The sequence below is a fragment of the Crinia signifera genome, chromosome 8 (genome assembly GCF_055691185.1).
Source record: "Crinia signifera chromosome 8, ASM5569118v1, whole genome shotgun sequence".
Taxonomy (NCBI): Eukaryota; Metazoa; Chordata; class Amphibia; order Anura; family Myobatrachidae; genus Crinia; species Crinia signifera.
The window spans coordinates 67,892,374-67,909,112 of NC_139224.1; the positions used below are offsets into that span (position 1 = coordinate 67,892,374).

At 43.9% G+C, this 16,739-nt stretch overlaps 1 protein-coding gene across 1 annotated transcript in view; it reads right to left on the reverse strand.

The window, feature by feature from the left end:
• The window catches only part of XPNPEP3 (X-prolyl aminopeptidase 3), a 150,696-nt gene that overhangs the window by 37,432 nt on the left and 96,525 nt on the right, over window positions 1-16,739 (reverse strand). The window contains exon 7 of the mRNA XM_083156639.1: window positions 1,514-1,599. Within this exon, the coding sequence (XP_083012765.1) occupies window positions 1,514-1,599 (86 nt within the window). The remainder of the gene's footprint in view (window positions 1-1,513; window positions 1,600-16,739) is intronic.

The window sequence follows — 16,739 nt, forward strand, 5'->3', positions numbered from 1 at the left end:
GCATACAATTTATCAACCCATGACAAATCTCATGCAATTTATCTTACTGCATATACTTGTACCATACAATTTATCTGATGGGCTGTACTACAGTGTGCTAGGGGGGCTGACCTAAATAGTGCTTTATAAAGCTATGTAGAAAAATCTAGTAGCTAACCTACAGTATCCATGGGGCCGATTCTGACATGTTTGGTCGGTCTATTAATTCACAGTCTGACCGTTTATCGGTCGGTCGCGCATGTTGCGCTGTACACAAAGCCAGCCTTTTGTGGCTGGCCAGTGTTTTCTTGGACTGCCTCAGAAAACGCAGGCATTGCCTGGCTGTTGGGAGGCAGGGCCGCTGACATGAGGGCCATCAGTTGCAATACAGGGCATTTTTCATACAATTCTTACCATATTTCACACAATACAAACGTTCACAAATTAAGGGGGCGCAGCCCCTTACGCCGGTGTGAAGAGCGCCCGTAGGGCGCGATGAATCACCTAGTATATATATATATATATATATATATATATATATATATATATACACACACACACACACACACACACAAAACCTACACTCTCACCCTCGTATATAGGTAGCTGCTGGGGTGCCGTATAGATAGTAGTGTAGCCACAACTCGCACTGCTATATGGATACAGAGACTCCCTGTCGGGGAAAACAGCACTTGTTGAATGTAGTCACCAGTGTTAATGTCCCAATTTGTTTATTCAAAGCTAGGCAGGCTGCCTATTTGAATAAACAGATTGGGACATTAACCCTGGTGACTACATTCAACAAGTCTGTGAGTGCTGTTTCCCCCACGGGGAGTGTGTGTATGTGTGTGTGGGTGGGTGTGTATGTATGTATGTATATATATGTATATATATATATATATATATATATATATATAACCAAAGGATCCCTCCCTTGTTGGGGGGGGGGAAATGAACACTCTCCTTGTGATAATGATAGATGAGAAAGTCACTGGTGTAGTAAAAAATCAGATAAATAATTTATTCCAATGAGTCAATTTCCATCATTGCCCCGACGTTTCGGTCCACAAACGGACCTTCCTCAAGGAGCTTTTAGATGGATCATCAGCGCATAAACAAGCCTATACCTCAGCCCTGGAGGATTAGGAAACAGCCACATAATCCTCCAGGGCTGAGGTATAGGCTTGTTTATGCGCTGATGATCCATCTAAAAGCTCCTTGAGGAAGGTCCGTTTGTGGAACGAAACGTCAGGGCAATGATGGAAATTGACTCATTGGAATAAATTATTTATCTGATTTTTTACTACACCAGTGACTTTCTCATCTATCATTATCACAAGGAGAGTGTTCATTTCCCCCCCCCAACAAGGGAGGGATCCTTTGGTTATATTTGGGGCATATGGTGATTCATGTCAACCCCTTATGAACACCCCGGATTCTACTACTTTACAAGTGAGAGTGCGGTCTTCCTCGACTCTATATATATATATATATATATATTACTGAAGTGACTTCTAATTTGGCTTATAGTCACCTGCCATTCACAGGCCATGTCCGTGTTATGTCGCTTACATAGCAAGATGCTTCACAGCCTCCATCCACCAGAACCATCTCTCCAGACTAAAATGAACAAAAACATTGAATTATTTGTCAGAAAATAAACATTTGGTCTTCTATAACATGATCTTATACTGGAATCCTCCATATTCATTACAGTGCTTTGCTTGATTTTATAGAGTGCTAATTTATGTAATTGCATATATTTTTTTTAGCTTTGGGGTATATTCAATTGATGTCAAAACTGCCGTTTTGCTGAAAAGACGGCAGTTTTCAACATGAATAGAATAAATGGGTTCCAATCTATTCAATGCTAGCTGTTTTTTTTGGGCAGGTCCAAATGTTCCGACATGCCGGAAACCAGGTGGATTGACGGAATAGCCCCTAATCCACCTGCTTTTGACAGAAAAACAGCCAAAACCGAAAGGTTTTGGTCATGTTTCTGGCAATCTCAATCCGACATGAAAAGATGCCGGATTGAGGCAGGGAGGATGGCGCCGGGTTAGCAGCAGCAGTTTACATGGCACCGTCCTCCTGTCCACCGCCGCCTGCACCCTCCTGTACCCACCTGTCCCACCGCCGGAAACCCCTAAAAGGGCATGTTTGTACATTTGATTTTCAATATCCATATGTTTTTCCTAGCTGGGGCAAATGTGTAGTCATTACAGACACATTTTGAAAGACCTTCAAGTGATGTTAATTATCTGTTAAACATGAACTGTTAAGGGTCCCTAAGTACTGGAGTTTGGAAACACTGGTCTATCACTTCAATTCTGCATAAAGATGACAATTCGCACAACTTACTGTATTTGTGCCTCTCAAACGATATTTCTAATAACGCGCAGAAGTTACAACAGGAAATGTGGATTACACTGCATACATGTCATTGGCTAATCAAATTTACTATCCTGACAAAGCCAACCTTGTGCAAATGAATCATAAGCTTGGTATGTCAGCTCAAAACCCCCAAAGTTTGTGATTTTCAGCTGAAAATTGCCTAGTGTGTATGGGCCTTTAGACTATTTTGTGCAGATCCATCACATAAGATTCAGATAAAAAAAAAATTACAAAATGTAATGTAACAAAATAGGTAAAAAGCAAAGGAAGGAGAATACTTTTGCAAGGCACTCACATCCAGCAATGTATTTATTTGGGAAAACTCATTAGATATACTGTATTATTCCAAAAAATATCCAAAGCCCTGATTACTCGCCAGAAAGTGCACTCACAAAGATTTGGGATAAAAAATAAAAAAAAAATCCAATTTAACATAGTTGATGTTTCAACCCCCTTCGTAAGAAAGTACTCGCGCCTGCACGCTGAGATGTCAAACATCTGCTGTTTGTCTTGTCAAAGGCCTTTCGGGGTTGAAACGTCGACTATGTTACATCGGAATTAAAGTTTTGCTATCCCAAATGGTGGTGTTCCCCCTCTCGGGTGAGTAACCAGGAGTGTGCGTGAGATGTTCATTTGCAACTTGCTGATATGTATTTCTTGTGAATACACTTATTTTTTTTCCACTAAAACCTGTGTGCTGGTTCTTCCTCATATCATCAAACGTGGAAGGGGTGAATCAAATGTAATCCTATCAACTATACATATATCTGACCATATCTGTCACTCAGTGACTGTGTGTATAACGCTGGGTGGAGTCATAGAGTGAATGACTCCGGCCAGCGTTATACAGATCTGGCCTATTATATAGTAGAGCAAGAACTAAATAGCTACCCAGTGGTGCTGTACAGGGGGACGGCTCAAGTTACACTAATTTAACTCAGAAACTGCCATTACCCCGCCTTCACTTACCGGCAAAATACCAACGAGGACAGCGATCTCCCTGTACAGCCCCCTCCTCGCCCGCCATTCCCTGTATCGCCCCATCCTCAGCCTCACATCTCACCCACTCACCACCACTGAATGCGCTGCTGACTGACTGTGAGGTCTCCATGGTGCCGAGGCCGGGTCCAAGTGCCGAACACCCTCCACCCCTCCCCCTGACTGCCTGCTGCTGCTATGTGTAATATGGCGCTGACCGGGTCTCCTCTCCTGCAGGTATATATAGTACAGCCAGAGCAGGGGCAGGCTTCAGCTAACACAGCGCCAATATCCCAACACCCGCCCAGATTGCAGCAAGTTCTGCCCCGCAGAGCGTCATATTGAGGCTGCAGATGACTACAAGGTGACCATCTGCAGCTAGCATAAAATCCACAGGTTTCAACAGCTGATGTCATCAACGTACAATAGGGACTGTGCTCTCCTGTCCCCCACATATACAAGGCAGCATAGTGGCTCTAGGCTGCCATGGCCACAGACAGCCAGTCCAAAAGCCAGAAACAAAGCATCCCTAGAGGGAGGTCAGTGCTCTTTTTAGTGCCGCGCTTCAGGTCACTGGGCAAGGGGAGGGTACGGAAGGCACTGTCACACTTTGCAACACCCTCCCTTACTTATATCAGTCTGTCTCCTCCCATGCACCTTTCTGTGCTCTCTCACCTCCTTCCCCCTGTATTCTGCCAACATGTCACTCCATAACACCCCCCCCCCCCCTCGGTGTTCTGTCAACCCCCCCCCCCATCATTTATGTCACTCTACCCCCCCCCCTCTGTATTTTGTCAACCCCAGAGCCAGCAGAACTCAGTATGTGGGTTAAGCGCACCAAGGGGGGCACCAAGCCATAGCGGCGATCCCCTCTACCAGCTATCATCTGCTGGATGCCCAGTCTGGCGCCTGCGGTCTACTGTATACAGACACTACCACCTCTAACGTTTGACAGGAGGAGCACCCAGCGCTACCCGGATGTGCGGATTCTGGGACAGCTGGCATGCTGTGTACATCAACCATGTAACCCCTCTGGCCAGTGAGCATGTAACCCTCCTGGGTACTGACCATGTAACCCCCCCCCCACCTAGACAACTATCATGTAACTCCCCCCAGCAATGAGCATGTAATCCCCCGGGTAACGAGCATGTAACTCCCCATGTTAATGGTCATTTAATAGCCCATGGCAACAAGCATGCAACTTCCCCTTGCAATGATCATGTAATCCTCTCTGGCAAAAAGCATGTCATCCCTTGGCAGCGAGCACCCCCCTTCCCCTGCATGTAACTACTGCCGTTAAGCAGGAAACCCCTGCCATCGAGTAAAAAACACCTGCCAATCAGCATGTAACTCTTGGCAAAGACCACATAGGTAAGCGGCACTTATATGGCATAATATGTCATAGGCATTACAGTGTGCGCCAATATAGGTAATAGGCATTATGGAGTATGGCATTATATGTAATCAGAAATATATTGTGTGGCATAATATGAAATAGGCATTACGGTGTATGCTACAATATGTAATAGGCATTGTGGTGTGTTTCGTCATATGCAAAATGCCTTATTGTGTTTGGTATAATGTCACTATACCACCCCCAAGCACCCTCTCCCACCCACAGCACCCTCACCCACACACGCCACCACCACACCCACCCGCAAAGGCATGCAATCAAAGTGTTTACAGGTTAAGGGGAGGAGCCCCATACGATGGTGTGAAGACCGCATGTAGGGCGCGATGAAACACCTAGTATTGATATCCACTATCCCCCCTCCCTCAAACGAGGTTTACCCAGGGCCGGCACCACCACTAGGCAAGGTTAGGCATTTGCCTAGGGCACCGGCCAATGGAGGGTGGTAGTGAGCTGGCCAGCAGCAGCAGGAAGCTACTACGCACGCTACGTACCGCAGTCCGCAGAGGAGAGGAGGATCAAGAAGAAGCTGCCTGCAGACTCAGACTCTACAGCAACAAGTGCAGCTATAATGTAAGTATTCTGTCGTCCCCCCCCCCCCCCCCGCCGGAGCCCGCCCGTGTACTACCTTGCTGCCGCTGCGCTGCCAGGCATTGACAGACTAGTCAGTCGCAAGGCATCAGGCCTGGCCTACAGCTACAGCAGCCAGCGTGAAACTTTGGCGATGGCAGCAGCCCCTGCCCCCGCCGGCAAGTCAGTGTCAGCGGCAGTGAGCAATGCTTTCTTGTAAATCTCCGGTGGGTGGAGGAGCCGCTGCCGCCCGCCCCCCACCCCCCGCCCGCCCAGCTACTCGGTGACACAGTCCGAGCTGGATGGTGGCAGTGATTTTTTTTACAAGGTGGTGCTTCCTCCCTCTATGGGGGGGGGGGGTTTCATCCTCTGGATGGCGGCAGTAATTGGTGGTGGTGGGGGGGGGGGGGTGTCACTGGCAGTAATTTTTTTACAAGGTGGTGTTTCCATGTCACTGCAGTGCAATCAATGCATTAAGACCAGGTAACAAGAGCAGATGATGTTACTCTCTCCCCAGTGACACCCCCCCTTCCTCCCTCTATGGGGGGGGGGGGGCGGTATCCTGTAGGTTTGCCTGGGGCGCCTAGATGCCTTGCATCGGCCCTGGGTTTACCCCTGTCACAAATGTTACGGGTGGTATGTCTCACCAGTAATAGGGAGCAGCTACCAGGGGAACTCGATCTTATGGTGCAAAGATTTGCTTAGAGAGGGTATGAATGGAATGCCCTTTTGTCCCAAAAACAACAGGTCCTGGATATGGACCCTCGATCCCTGTGGATTCCTAAGGAAAAAACCAGTGAGAAGAGAATCCCATGGGTTAATGAGTTTTCATTGTCCAGTCCGATAGTTCAAGGCCTTGTGGCCCATCGTTAAAACTGACGCTGACTTAGTTGGTTTAAAAGATCACAGACTCCTGCTTGCTTATACCAGAAGCCGCAATCTTAGAGACCGTTTGGTCCATGCAGACATCACGGAGGTCCGCCAGGTCATTCCTCCAAATGTTTATATCAAACCTCCAGGTTGTTATAAGTGTAGCGGCTGTGCGACTTGCAGCTTTATGATAAGCTGTAAGGATTTCCAGCATCCACATTGTGTCAAAAGATATGACATTAGGTCTGTTTTGACCTGTTCATCTATGCATGTGGTTTATATTATTCAATGCCCATGCAAATTGATGTATGTGGGCCAAACCACGCCCAAATTCAAAGAGAGGATGGCAGCACACCGATCTGCCATCCATCTCACTTTGAAAGGAAAGGAAGTGGACCAGCCTGTCCCTAGACATTTTAAACAGGCTGGTCATTTATTGGAGTCTTTAAGATACTTCATCATAGATCAGATTCCACAGAGCCCAAGGGGTGGGGACAGAGCCAAAAAGCGGTACTCTTTACCTAGCACGGCGCCCATCGCGGCCATTGAATGCACTTAAAAATCGGGTGCGGCGCGACTGACGCGATGCCCGGGATTTCCCATAGGGATCAATGTTAAATTTCTCAATTGATCCGATTTTTCTGTTCAATGCTTCAATTGACCCGATTTTTCCATAGGAAACAATGTTAAATGGCCCACAGAGGCCAAATAGGCACCCTAAAGTGTGAAATGGCCCCCACAATTGTTAACGCCACCACACGATCAACGTGAACCCGAAGCGTGGCGAGCGCAGCGAGCCCGCGAGGGGCGGCGGTACGCATCCTACGACCTTTTCATACCCCCACTATCCACGTCGGCGTGGAGTTGAGAATAGAATAGTGTGGCGAGCGCAGCGAGCCAGAAGCGTGGCGAGCCCCGCGAGGGGACGCGGATACCTGTGAAGCCCGCGAATGGACGCGTTTACCTGTGAAGGTATCCGCGTCCCCTCGCGGGGCTCGCTGCGCTCGCCACACTATTCTATTCTCAACTCCACGCCGACGTGGATAGTGGGGGTATGAAAAGGTCGTAGGACGCGTACCGCCGCCCCTCGCGGGCTCGCTGCGCTCGCCACGGTTCGGGTTGACGTTGATCGTGGGGTGGCGTTTACAATTGTGGGGGCCATTTCACACTTCAGGGTGGCTATTTGGCCTCTGTGGGCCATTTAACATTGTTTCCTATGGAAAAATCGGGTCCATTGAGGCATTGAACAGTAAAATCGGGTCAATTGAGAAATTTAACATTGATCCCTATGGGAAATCGCGGGCATCGCGTCGCACCCGATTTTTAGTGCATTCAATGGCCGCGATTTTTTTACCTGCGATGCCCACGATCAAAATCGTGGGCGCCGTGCTAGGTAAAGAGTACCCAAAAAGCTATTGATTAGGGAGACACAGTGGATCTTGAGGTTGGGACCACCAAACCTGGTGGCCTCAATGACAAGATCAACTGGAATAGTCTCACCTAACATTTCTATTTAAAGCCCACCACTGGTCTTCTTTTTTAGACTTAGGGATGGATGTTTGAGTCCATGCTATATTTGTACTCGATGTTTAATATGTTATTTTTTCCCTGTTTTATATATGTATGTATATATATATATATATATATATATATATATAAATATAAACAGGGTTTTCAAAACGGCACTCAAAATAAGTTCTTATCGCATCTGTGGTGCAGGGTCCAATTGGAATTAAATAGAAACAGCACTTACCCAACTTTGCAGGAGGGAAGAAGACAGACCAGCACTCGTTTTTGTAGTTAGAAAAGATAAATGTATTGAAAGATATTTACAACATGGCAAACATCGTATACAACATCAAACAGACCCGACAGTCTGTTTCAACTGGACTCTCGCCAGTTTTCCTCAGGGGTACATCATAGTAGCAAACCAGGCAGTATTTAACATAAAAAAGGGCGCCAGACCCGCCTTGGGGTTCAAAGTGTGCTGTCAATCAGCACCACACACGGAGCTGAAAGCTTCCTGTTGCTAAGCAACAATGGGCTGGTCTGAGACGCGTCATTGGGGGATTCCCTGTGACGCCTGTGATCGTATGCTACATGCCGTTAGATGTTGAATCAAAGGTAAGGGAGTGCGGGAGTGCAGAGCGGGGTTCAGAAGTAATGTCACCGTGTGAGTTATGTGAGCAAACTATCAATAGTTTATACGTGACAGTAACAGCGGTAGGGGAGTGCATGCAGAGGAACAGATGACGGGGTGTCAGGTTAAATACAAGTAGCGAATTGCACGGCCGCCAGTACAAAGATATCCTCATGTGTACAGGTTGATATTCGCATTAACGTGATTTTGGACCGCTGGAAGTGGTCTCATTAGCCGGCTGACGCTGAATGCGCTACAGAGTGATAGAGCAGTATTGCTCAGATGTCGTGAATGCCATAGACAACATTGGGTGACCCTGTCAGGGATGGTGCTGATACAGTAACGTATAATATCATAGCGCACGGAGGCGCCTTAAAGTGGACTAATGCAATAACGTCCAGTGTGTACACATAATCAATCCCAGCACAAGGGTAACATATTCGAGTCATGGGCAGACATGGTGATAATAAATACAGCAGAGGGGCACTCGGCGGTGCTTGAGTCAACAGTTAAGCATCCAGCACGTTCAATGTTAAACATATGTTGACACACGGCGGTGTCCAGTAAGTCTTAATTTGCATATACGCTGTGGCACTCGGCGGTGCTGAGGTTGGCAATTAAGTGTCCAGCTCGTAGAATATACATATGATGACACACGGCGGTGTCCAGCAAGTTCCAAAAGCATATAGGTGGTGACACACGGCGGTGTCGTCCCACGTTAGACTATGTGTCTGAGATGTAATTAAAAGATGCAACAATCTAGCCAGAACAGCGAGGAAGCTGGTCCGCCAGTGCTGCGTCTAGGGAGCATGTAAGAATGGGCTTAGAATATGTGCAATTGCTAATAATAGACTAGGGGAAAGGATGAAACATCAGTGAGTCCAGTGAGGGAGTGCACTCAGGCACTGTGCGTGCGGTGGGTTCATATGAAGCAACCCATTTTGTAGTCTTCATTTAGACCATGTGGAGTCAGGGAATTAAGTCGGTGGATCCATTGTAATTCCCGTTGGAGCAACAATTTGTCACGATCCCCACCCCGTCTGAGTGGGGGTATGTGGTCAATTAAATGACATTTAAGTTGTGTAATGCTGTGACGTTTCTCCAGAAAATGTCTGGCCACAGGGAGTTGTTTGAGATCCAGTGTCTCATTGTTGTTGGTAAAGCATTTCTTGATGGACGATCTGTGCTGTCCTAGCCTTTCTTTAATCATCCTGGTGGTTTTACCCATGTAGATTAAATTGCATGGGCATGTGAGCGCGTAGATAACAAACTTGCTAATACAGTCTAATCTGTGATTAATTTTATATTTTTGTCTATTGGTGGGATTCATGAACTCATTGCCGATGACCATAAATTTGCAGTTCGTGCATCCAGAACATTTGTAGACCCCATATTTCCTTGAGAGCCAATTGGTGGCGCTTGGAGCGTTGGTGGAAATGTCTGTTACCACTAGTAGGTCTTTTAAATTAGGGCCTCTCCTATCTGCAAATCTAGGAGGTGCTGAAAGTATCGGTTCAAGGACAGGATCACTAGCAACAAGGTGCCAGTGTTCTTTCAGTTTAGTTTTGATGTGGTTGGAGGCAGCGGTATATGTGCTACAGAAATTTAATCTGTTGTCAGATTCTTCCTGGCTCTTGGGTTTGGGTTTTAATAAGTCATTCCTATTGATGTTAAGTACTTTCAGGCGTGCTGACTTTACATCTTGCTTGCTGTATCCTCTTGTGAGGAAGCGTGTGCTCATTTCATCCAGTGCTGCTGGTAAGCTTTCTGGGTCTGAATTGATGCGACATACCCTTAGCATCTGGGAGTATGGAAGCCCTCTTTTGAGAGCTTCAGGGTGAAAGCTTGTAGCGTGAAGCAATGTGTTTTTATCCGTGGTTTTTGTAAAAACTTGGGTAGAGATGGCACAGTCTTTTAGCGTAATATTGACATCGAGAAAACTGATGACTTTACGACTGAAGTTAATGGTAAAACTAATTGTACCAGGAATCAGGTTCAGGTAATTCACAAAAGTCAACAGGTTGTCTTCACCACCTGTCCACAGGAGAAACAGGTCGTCTATGTATCTTACATACATCTTAATGTATTTCCTGTACTGTACATTTCCATAGATGTGTTTGTTCTCATAGGCCGCCATAAAGAGGTTTGCGTAGGCTGGGGCCATATTGGACCCCATCGCAGTCCCCTGGCGCTGCAAATAGAACCTATTCAAAAAGAGGAAATAATTCTTGTTGAGGATGATTCCCATCAGTAATGTAAGATAGTCAATGGGCGGACCACTGTATTCTCTGCTGGAGGTGATGATCTCTCGGCAAGCTGTGAGTCCCTGTTCATGAGGGATGTTAGTGTACAGGCTGGAGACATCTAGGGTGACCAAGAGGGTATCAGGGCTGATGTTAGTTACAGTGTTCAATTTTCTTAAAAAATCTGAGGTGTCCTCAATGAAGCTCTCCGTTTTTCTGACCACCGGTTGCAAGAAAAAATCAACTAATTGCGATAGGGGCTGGCATAATGAGCCCCTCGCTGAGATGATCGGTCGTCCCGGAGGTGCCACAAGTGATTTGTGCACCTTTGGTAAGGTATATAAAATTGGAATTATGGGATTTTTTTGGGTTAGAAAATCTGCAGTTTCTCTACTGATGTACAAGCAATTGTTTTTACTGTGGATCTTTTGCCTTGTTGGATCCAATAAAAATCCAATAAAAATGTACTTGTTTAATGCACCATGAAGCGCCCTCTTCTACTCTTTCTGTTTTAGATTTGTCTTTGCCCTTTTGGACCCTGGGTATTCGTGGTATCACGAGAGGAGGAGCAGCAGTTCATTAATTTGGACTTGGGGCTTACTAAGATCTTGGACTTGGTCTGATCTCAGCTGGTATTATACCTATAATCAGCGCTTTCAAACAACACTCTCTCTATTCATTTTGTGTGTCTGTCTGGGTCTTGTTGTTTTTGTAGCTGCAGATTTACCTGTGAACCTGCTTTGAATAAGTGCTAATTATGTTTAGGCATACTGATTTAAGTAATAAGCGGTCACAGGAATGTTCTAGAATTTTTAATGAAAATAATCCCACGAAAATTGGGACTGACAATTTCTCTGATATCAATGATGTGGTAATCTCACTTGAGAGACTGTTGATTAAGGAGGCGAAGACCTGGTGGGATATTAAAGGGCTAGACAATAATGTCACGCATAACCGTATCCCCTGAGGCCTCCGCATCTCCAAGAGCCCGACTACGGGCCTGGATAATGCTGTATTCATGAAAGAATGGTACCATATACTTGACGAATGTTCTTTGGGTTTGATGAAATTGCTTATCTTTGAGAAAAAGAAAGTTTTAAAAGAGGTTGAGAAGGAAATTTGTATACTCAGCCCAGCCCTTGAACAACTATTTGAGAGTGAGAAATTGAGCGTGATCAAAAGTGATCTTGATAAAAAAAAGTCTCTGTGATTGAAAGTAAAATTGTAGAGAGTACGCAAAAGAAATTCTTACGTGATAAAATTGATTCCGAAACTGATAAAGTAAGAACTTGGCAACAACATAAAGCCAAGAAAAACGATAGTAATCACCAAAATAAGAAATCATGTATGTTTATTCCAGCATTACATAGCAATACGGTAACTCAGACTCAAAGGTTATTGAAAGTGCCGAATTCTGGTAACCCACATAATTATGCCAATGAACAGCATGGTAAATGGCAAAAAGTCCCGTTTAGGAATAAGAACAAATCTCACTATAGAGATTCATCAGGCGTGAGGGACCCCAAGAAGTCTTGGAGTCAACTCGTCTTTGAACCCACTGAACAAAGGGCCTATGTCCATAATAATAGATTCTAAGGTTTAAGATCATATAACAGAGATAATGATAGTCAGAATCTTTTTTGTTAGGGGTGAGAACCCCAACATGCGAACCCCGATTACCTGGTTTCACGCAAAAAAACCCCCCAGAGCATAAAAAGAAGGCTAGGGGAAAACGGGGAGCAGGGTTTACCAAGAAGAGAGCCCAAAATGAGAATAGTTTAGTTAATACCCTTAATAATGAACCTAGTGCGACCACTGAAAGAGATAATATAATTATTAATTTGTCCAAAAAAGTCCTCTCAGAAACTGAGAAAACTGTTCTAACTATGGGTCTCTCATTTGCCCCAACGAGGGAACCAAAAAAGGTTGACCTCACTATTGATTTAAACCTGTTTGTGAGAAAGCTTACTTTAAAAAGACACTTTCTTCGCAAAACAGACACCAACAAACCAACCATTCCCCCTCCTTCTTCCCAATCAGAACTTAAGAACAAATCCACATATTACCCAGTGGAATCCAGGTGGTCATACCTAGATCTTTTTTCAGAACTAGTTTAAAAAGATATTGACAAAATGGACATTAAAAATAACAAACAGCATTATTTGAGTAGAAAGGAATCGGAGGTACTTAAAAATTTGGCACTAGACACATCTGTCGTCATCAAAAATGCCGATAAAGGCGGCAGTATTGTTATTCTGGGCCGCGAATATTATGTGACTGAGGCTTACAACCTGCTTCATGATGTTACATCATATACTAAACTTGATAAAGATCCTACAAGTGTATTTTTAACAGAACTTGAAGTTTTACTTAAGAAAGGTCTTGATGCAAAACTAATTAATTTGGAAGAGTATAGATACTTGCATAATACCACTCCAAATACAGCCACCTTCTACCATCTGCCGAAGGTTCACAAAAATCGTTGTGCACCTCCGGGTAGACCCATTGTTGCGGGTGTGGGATCTCTCACCTCGCACTTGTTTGAATATGTCGACACATTGACTAAGAAATATGTACCGCTAATTGATACTTATGTGAAAGATTCCACCCATTTACTGAAATTAATTCAGGATGTTGAATGGAAGTCAAACTATCTCTTCGCCACCATCGATGTCCAGACGCTCTACACGAGTATCCCACACGAGTTGGGCATCTGGGCTATCGAACAGCGGTTGCGGAGAGATGAGTCATTATCAGAAGAAATGATAAGCTTCATTTGTGAGTGTCTAAAATTTGTGTTGACACACAACTATTTTGAATTTTTAGGCGAATGGTACTTGCAGGTGTGCGGGACTGCTATGGGGATGATTTGTGCCCCTAGCCTTGCAAATATTTATATGGGTGAGTGGGAGAAAGAGATGTTTTCAACAGGCTTATTGGATCATGTTGTACTCATCAAACGATATATCGATGATATCATCGTTATTTGGAATGATGATGCGAATTCCTTTAATCAGTTTATGTCCAGTAATAATACTAACCGCTTTAATCTTCGGTTTACCTTTAATTTGCAGGTAGACACTATTGAGTTTTTGGACATTCTGTTAACGGTCAAAAATTTCCCAAAAGTTCCCTTTATTGAGACATCAACTTTTTATTTTAAAAAGTGGATGCCAACAGTTATCTGGACTACAGCAGCAGCCATTACGGTCCGTGGAAGGACAATATCCCTTTTTCTCAGTTCTTACGGTAAAAAGAAACTGTTCAAATTTGACTCTGTTTGATGAGCAAGCAAATATCTACATCAACAGATTCAGAGAGAAGGGATATCCTCCTAGGATAATTAATGGAGCACTGCAGCGGGCAAGAAACACTGACAGAACTAAATTATTGTATTATAAAGACGATGTTCAAACTGTCGATAGCTCCCTAATTGATATGAATGTGATTTTTATTACTCAGTTCAACACGAGAGATCGGGAACTGAAAAAGATCTTTAATAAACATTGGAGTGTGTTGCAGATGGACCTGGTTCTTAAGGATCATATTTCTAATGTTCCTAAAATCGTATTTAGAAAAGTGAATACCATTAAATCGATTGTTTCCAAAAGCCAGCTCGAGGTCATTCAACCAAAAGCTGTTAATAATACATTCCTGTTCATTAAAGGGAGCTATCCTTGTAATATCTGTAAAACTTGTAAATTTATGGAAAAAGGACCGCTTATTGATACATCTTTTTGACAGTTGAAAATCAATGAATTCATTAACTGTAACTCAACGCATGTAGTGTACCTTATAAAATGTGGCTGTGGCTTAAGATATATCGGTAAAACTAAGAGATGCCTAAAGATACGTATTTTGGAGCATCTCCGAAATATCATACATGGCATTTTAAACCACAGTTTGTCTAGGCATTTTAAAGAGCAGCACAATTGTGACCCCGCAGGCCTTGTTTTTAAAGGTATCGAACAGATTAAACAAGGTAAAAGAGGTGGAGATATTGAGAAGCGTTTAGGAGAGAGACACAGTGGATTTTGAAACTCAACACGCTAACCCCATTTATTAATTAAATTCTGGTAAACTAACAGTCCCTTCTTGTCTCCTCTCTAACAGGTATGAATTTCATCTACCTCTAAAAATTGACCTGTTTAGGTTCATGTTCTCTTCCTCTATTTTTAAGTATATAAATGCATCAGGATCTGTTTGCTTTTTATATTTATTTTTATTATTATTATGTATTTGTATTTTATGTCCAAAACTTATTCAGTCATGTCACTGTCCATATTACTTCCAACTTATATGAGTAGCGATGTTTTTTTTAAAAAAATGCAAGATTTCTGTTAAAGAAGCCTGCTAATATGTTTTAATTGTTTTCTTGATATATTGTATCTTTGGGCGCCGCATTTGTATAAACATGTGGTTACGTTTTAAAATGTTTAAATCCCTTTATGTGCTTGTAATGTTACGATGCATTGTGGCCATTGACGTAGTGTCAATTAGGAATGGTAGTCTCCCATTGGCTACACAGTATCTTAAATATCGGGCTAGCCTTCACACTAGCCACGCCCTCTGCCGAAGTCACAATGACGAAACGCGTCAGAGCGTGGCTTGTGACGCTCGACCCGATCTACATGCTGTCTCCTGTGGTTCCCAGCCGGCGCCGGTCCCTCCGTGATCCTCTGCTTCCAGCAGCGCAAGCCAGCGCTTGTCAGACGCATTGACTTGGAGTTCTCCTGACGCCTGCGGTTGGACGTGTGAGCAGCTTTGCCATTGTGTATGTTTATTCACGCCATGTGGTAACCAGCCCACAGTGCTATTTCACTCTGTACGAGCAATTGTTTTTACTGTGGATCTTTTGCCTTGTTGGATCCAATAAAAATTAACTTGTTTAATGCACCATGAAGCACCCTCTTCTTCTTCTGGAGGAGCAGCAGTTCATTAATTTGGAATTGGGGCTTACTAAGATCTTGGACTTGGTCTGATCTCAGCTGGTATTATACCTATAATCAGCGCTTTCAAACAACACTCTCTCTATTCATATATATATATATATATATATATATATATATATATACTGTATGTTGTTTTTTATTTTTTTACTTTTCTAGTTTCACTTGTGTATGTGTTTATGTTTATGTACATGTCACGATTTGCATGTATGTTTTGTTAAATAATTTGTATTTCTTGTCTCTGTTACAGGTCCCGGGAATGCAGCTGCCCTGTGAGAGCCAAGATGAATGGATCCCCCGCCTACTGGTGATCTACGGAAGTAGGTTGTGGAGCGCATTTTTACTTTCCAGATCTGGCAGCCGGCGGAGAACAGGAAGTGGGGAGAAGTGACGTCTGGCACACACGGGTCGCGGCGCCCGGCGGCGTGTGGACGGGACAGGTGAGTAATCAACATTTGCAGATATATATGTGTCTTGTGTACTTTGTGGCTGGTATCCTGAGGACGGGGTGTATTTCCCCGAAAGCGCTCGATTATGCCTATCCAAAGGGAAGCAGCACTCAGGAGGCAGTTTCAAAAGTATAAATCTGTATTGAAGCAACAAGCTTTCTGGGTGTGACCCCCTTCGTCAGGTACATACAGGCTGTATGTACCTGACGAAGGGGGTCACACCCCGAAAGCTTGTTGCTTCAATACAGATTTATACTTTTGAAACTGCCTCCTGAGTGCTGCTTCCCTTTGGATTTCTATATATATATATATATATATATATATATATATATATATATATATATATATATATATATATATATATATATATATATATATATATATATGTAGAGAAGGAGAAAATGGCGCAATCACGTCAGTAATAAAAAGATTTTACTTGACATAATAAATAGCTCACATACATGATAAAAAGCAGCAAACAGCTTGCCCAATCAATAAAGATCCTTCAGAGGTAGCCAGGAGTCGGCAGCGACCGGGACTCAGTTCCCCACTGTCGGCGTCTCTTTAGTCGGACCAGGAAAGACCAGAAAGATCTGTGCACGATGATGCCGTGAAGGTAGCCACGCCCCTATATATATATGTACCAACTTTGTTGGTTTTGTTAAGGTATCATAGGACAGCCATTAGGAATTACTTCACCAAAATCCCTTGTGGTTATTTTTATTCTTATTTTTTTATATTATCCCAGTGATAATG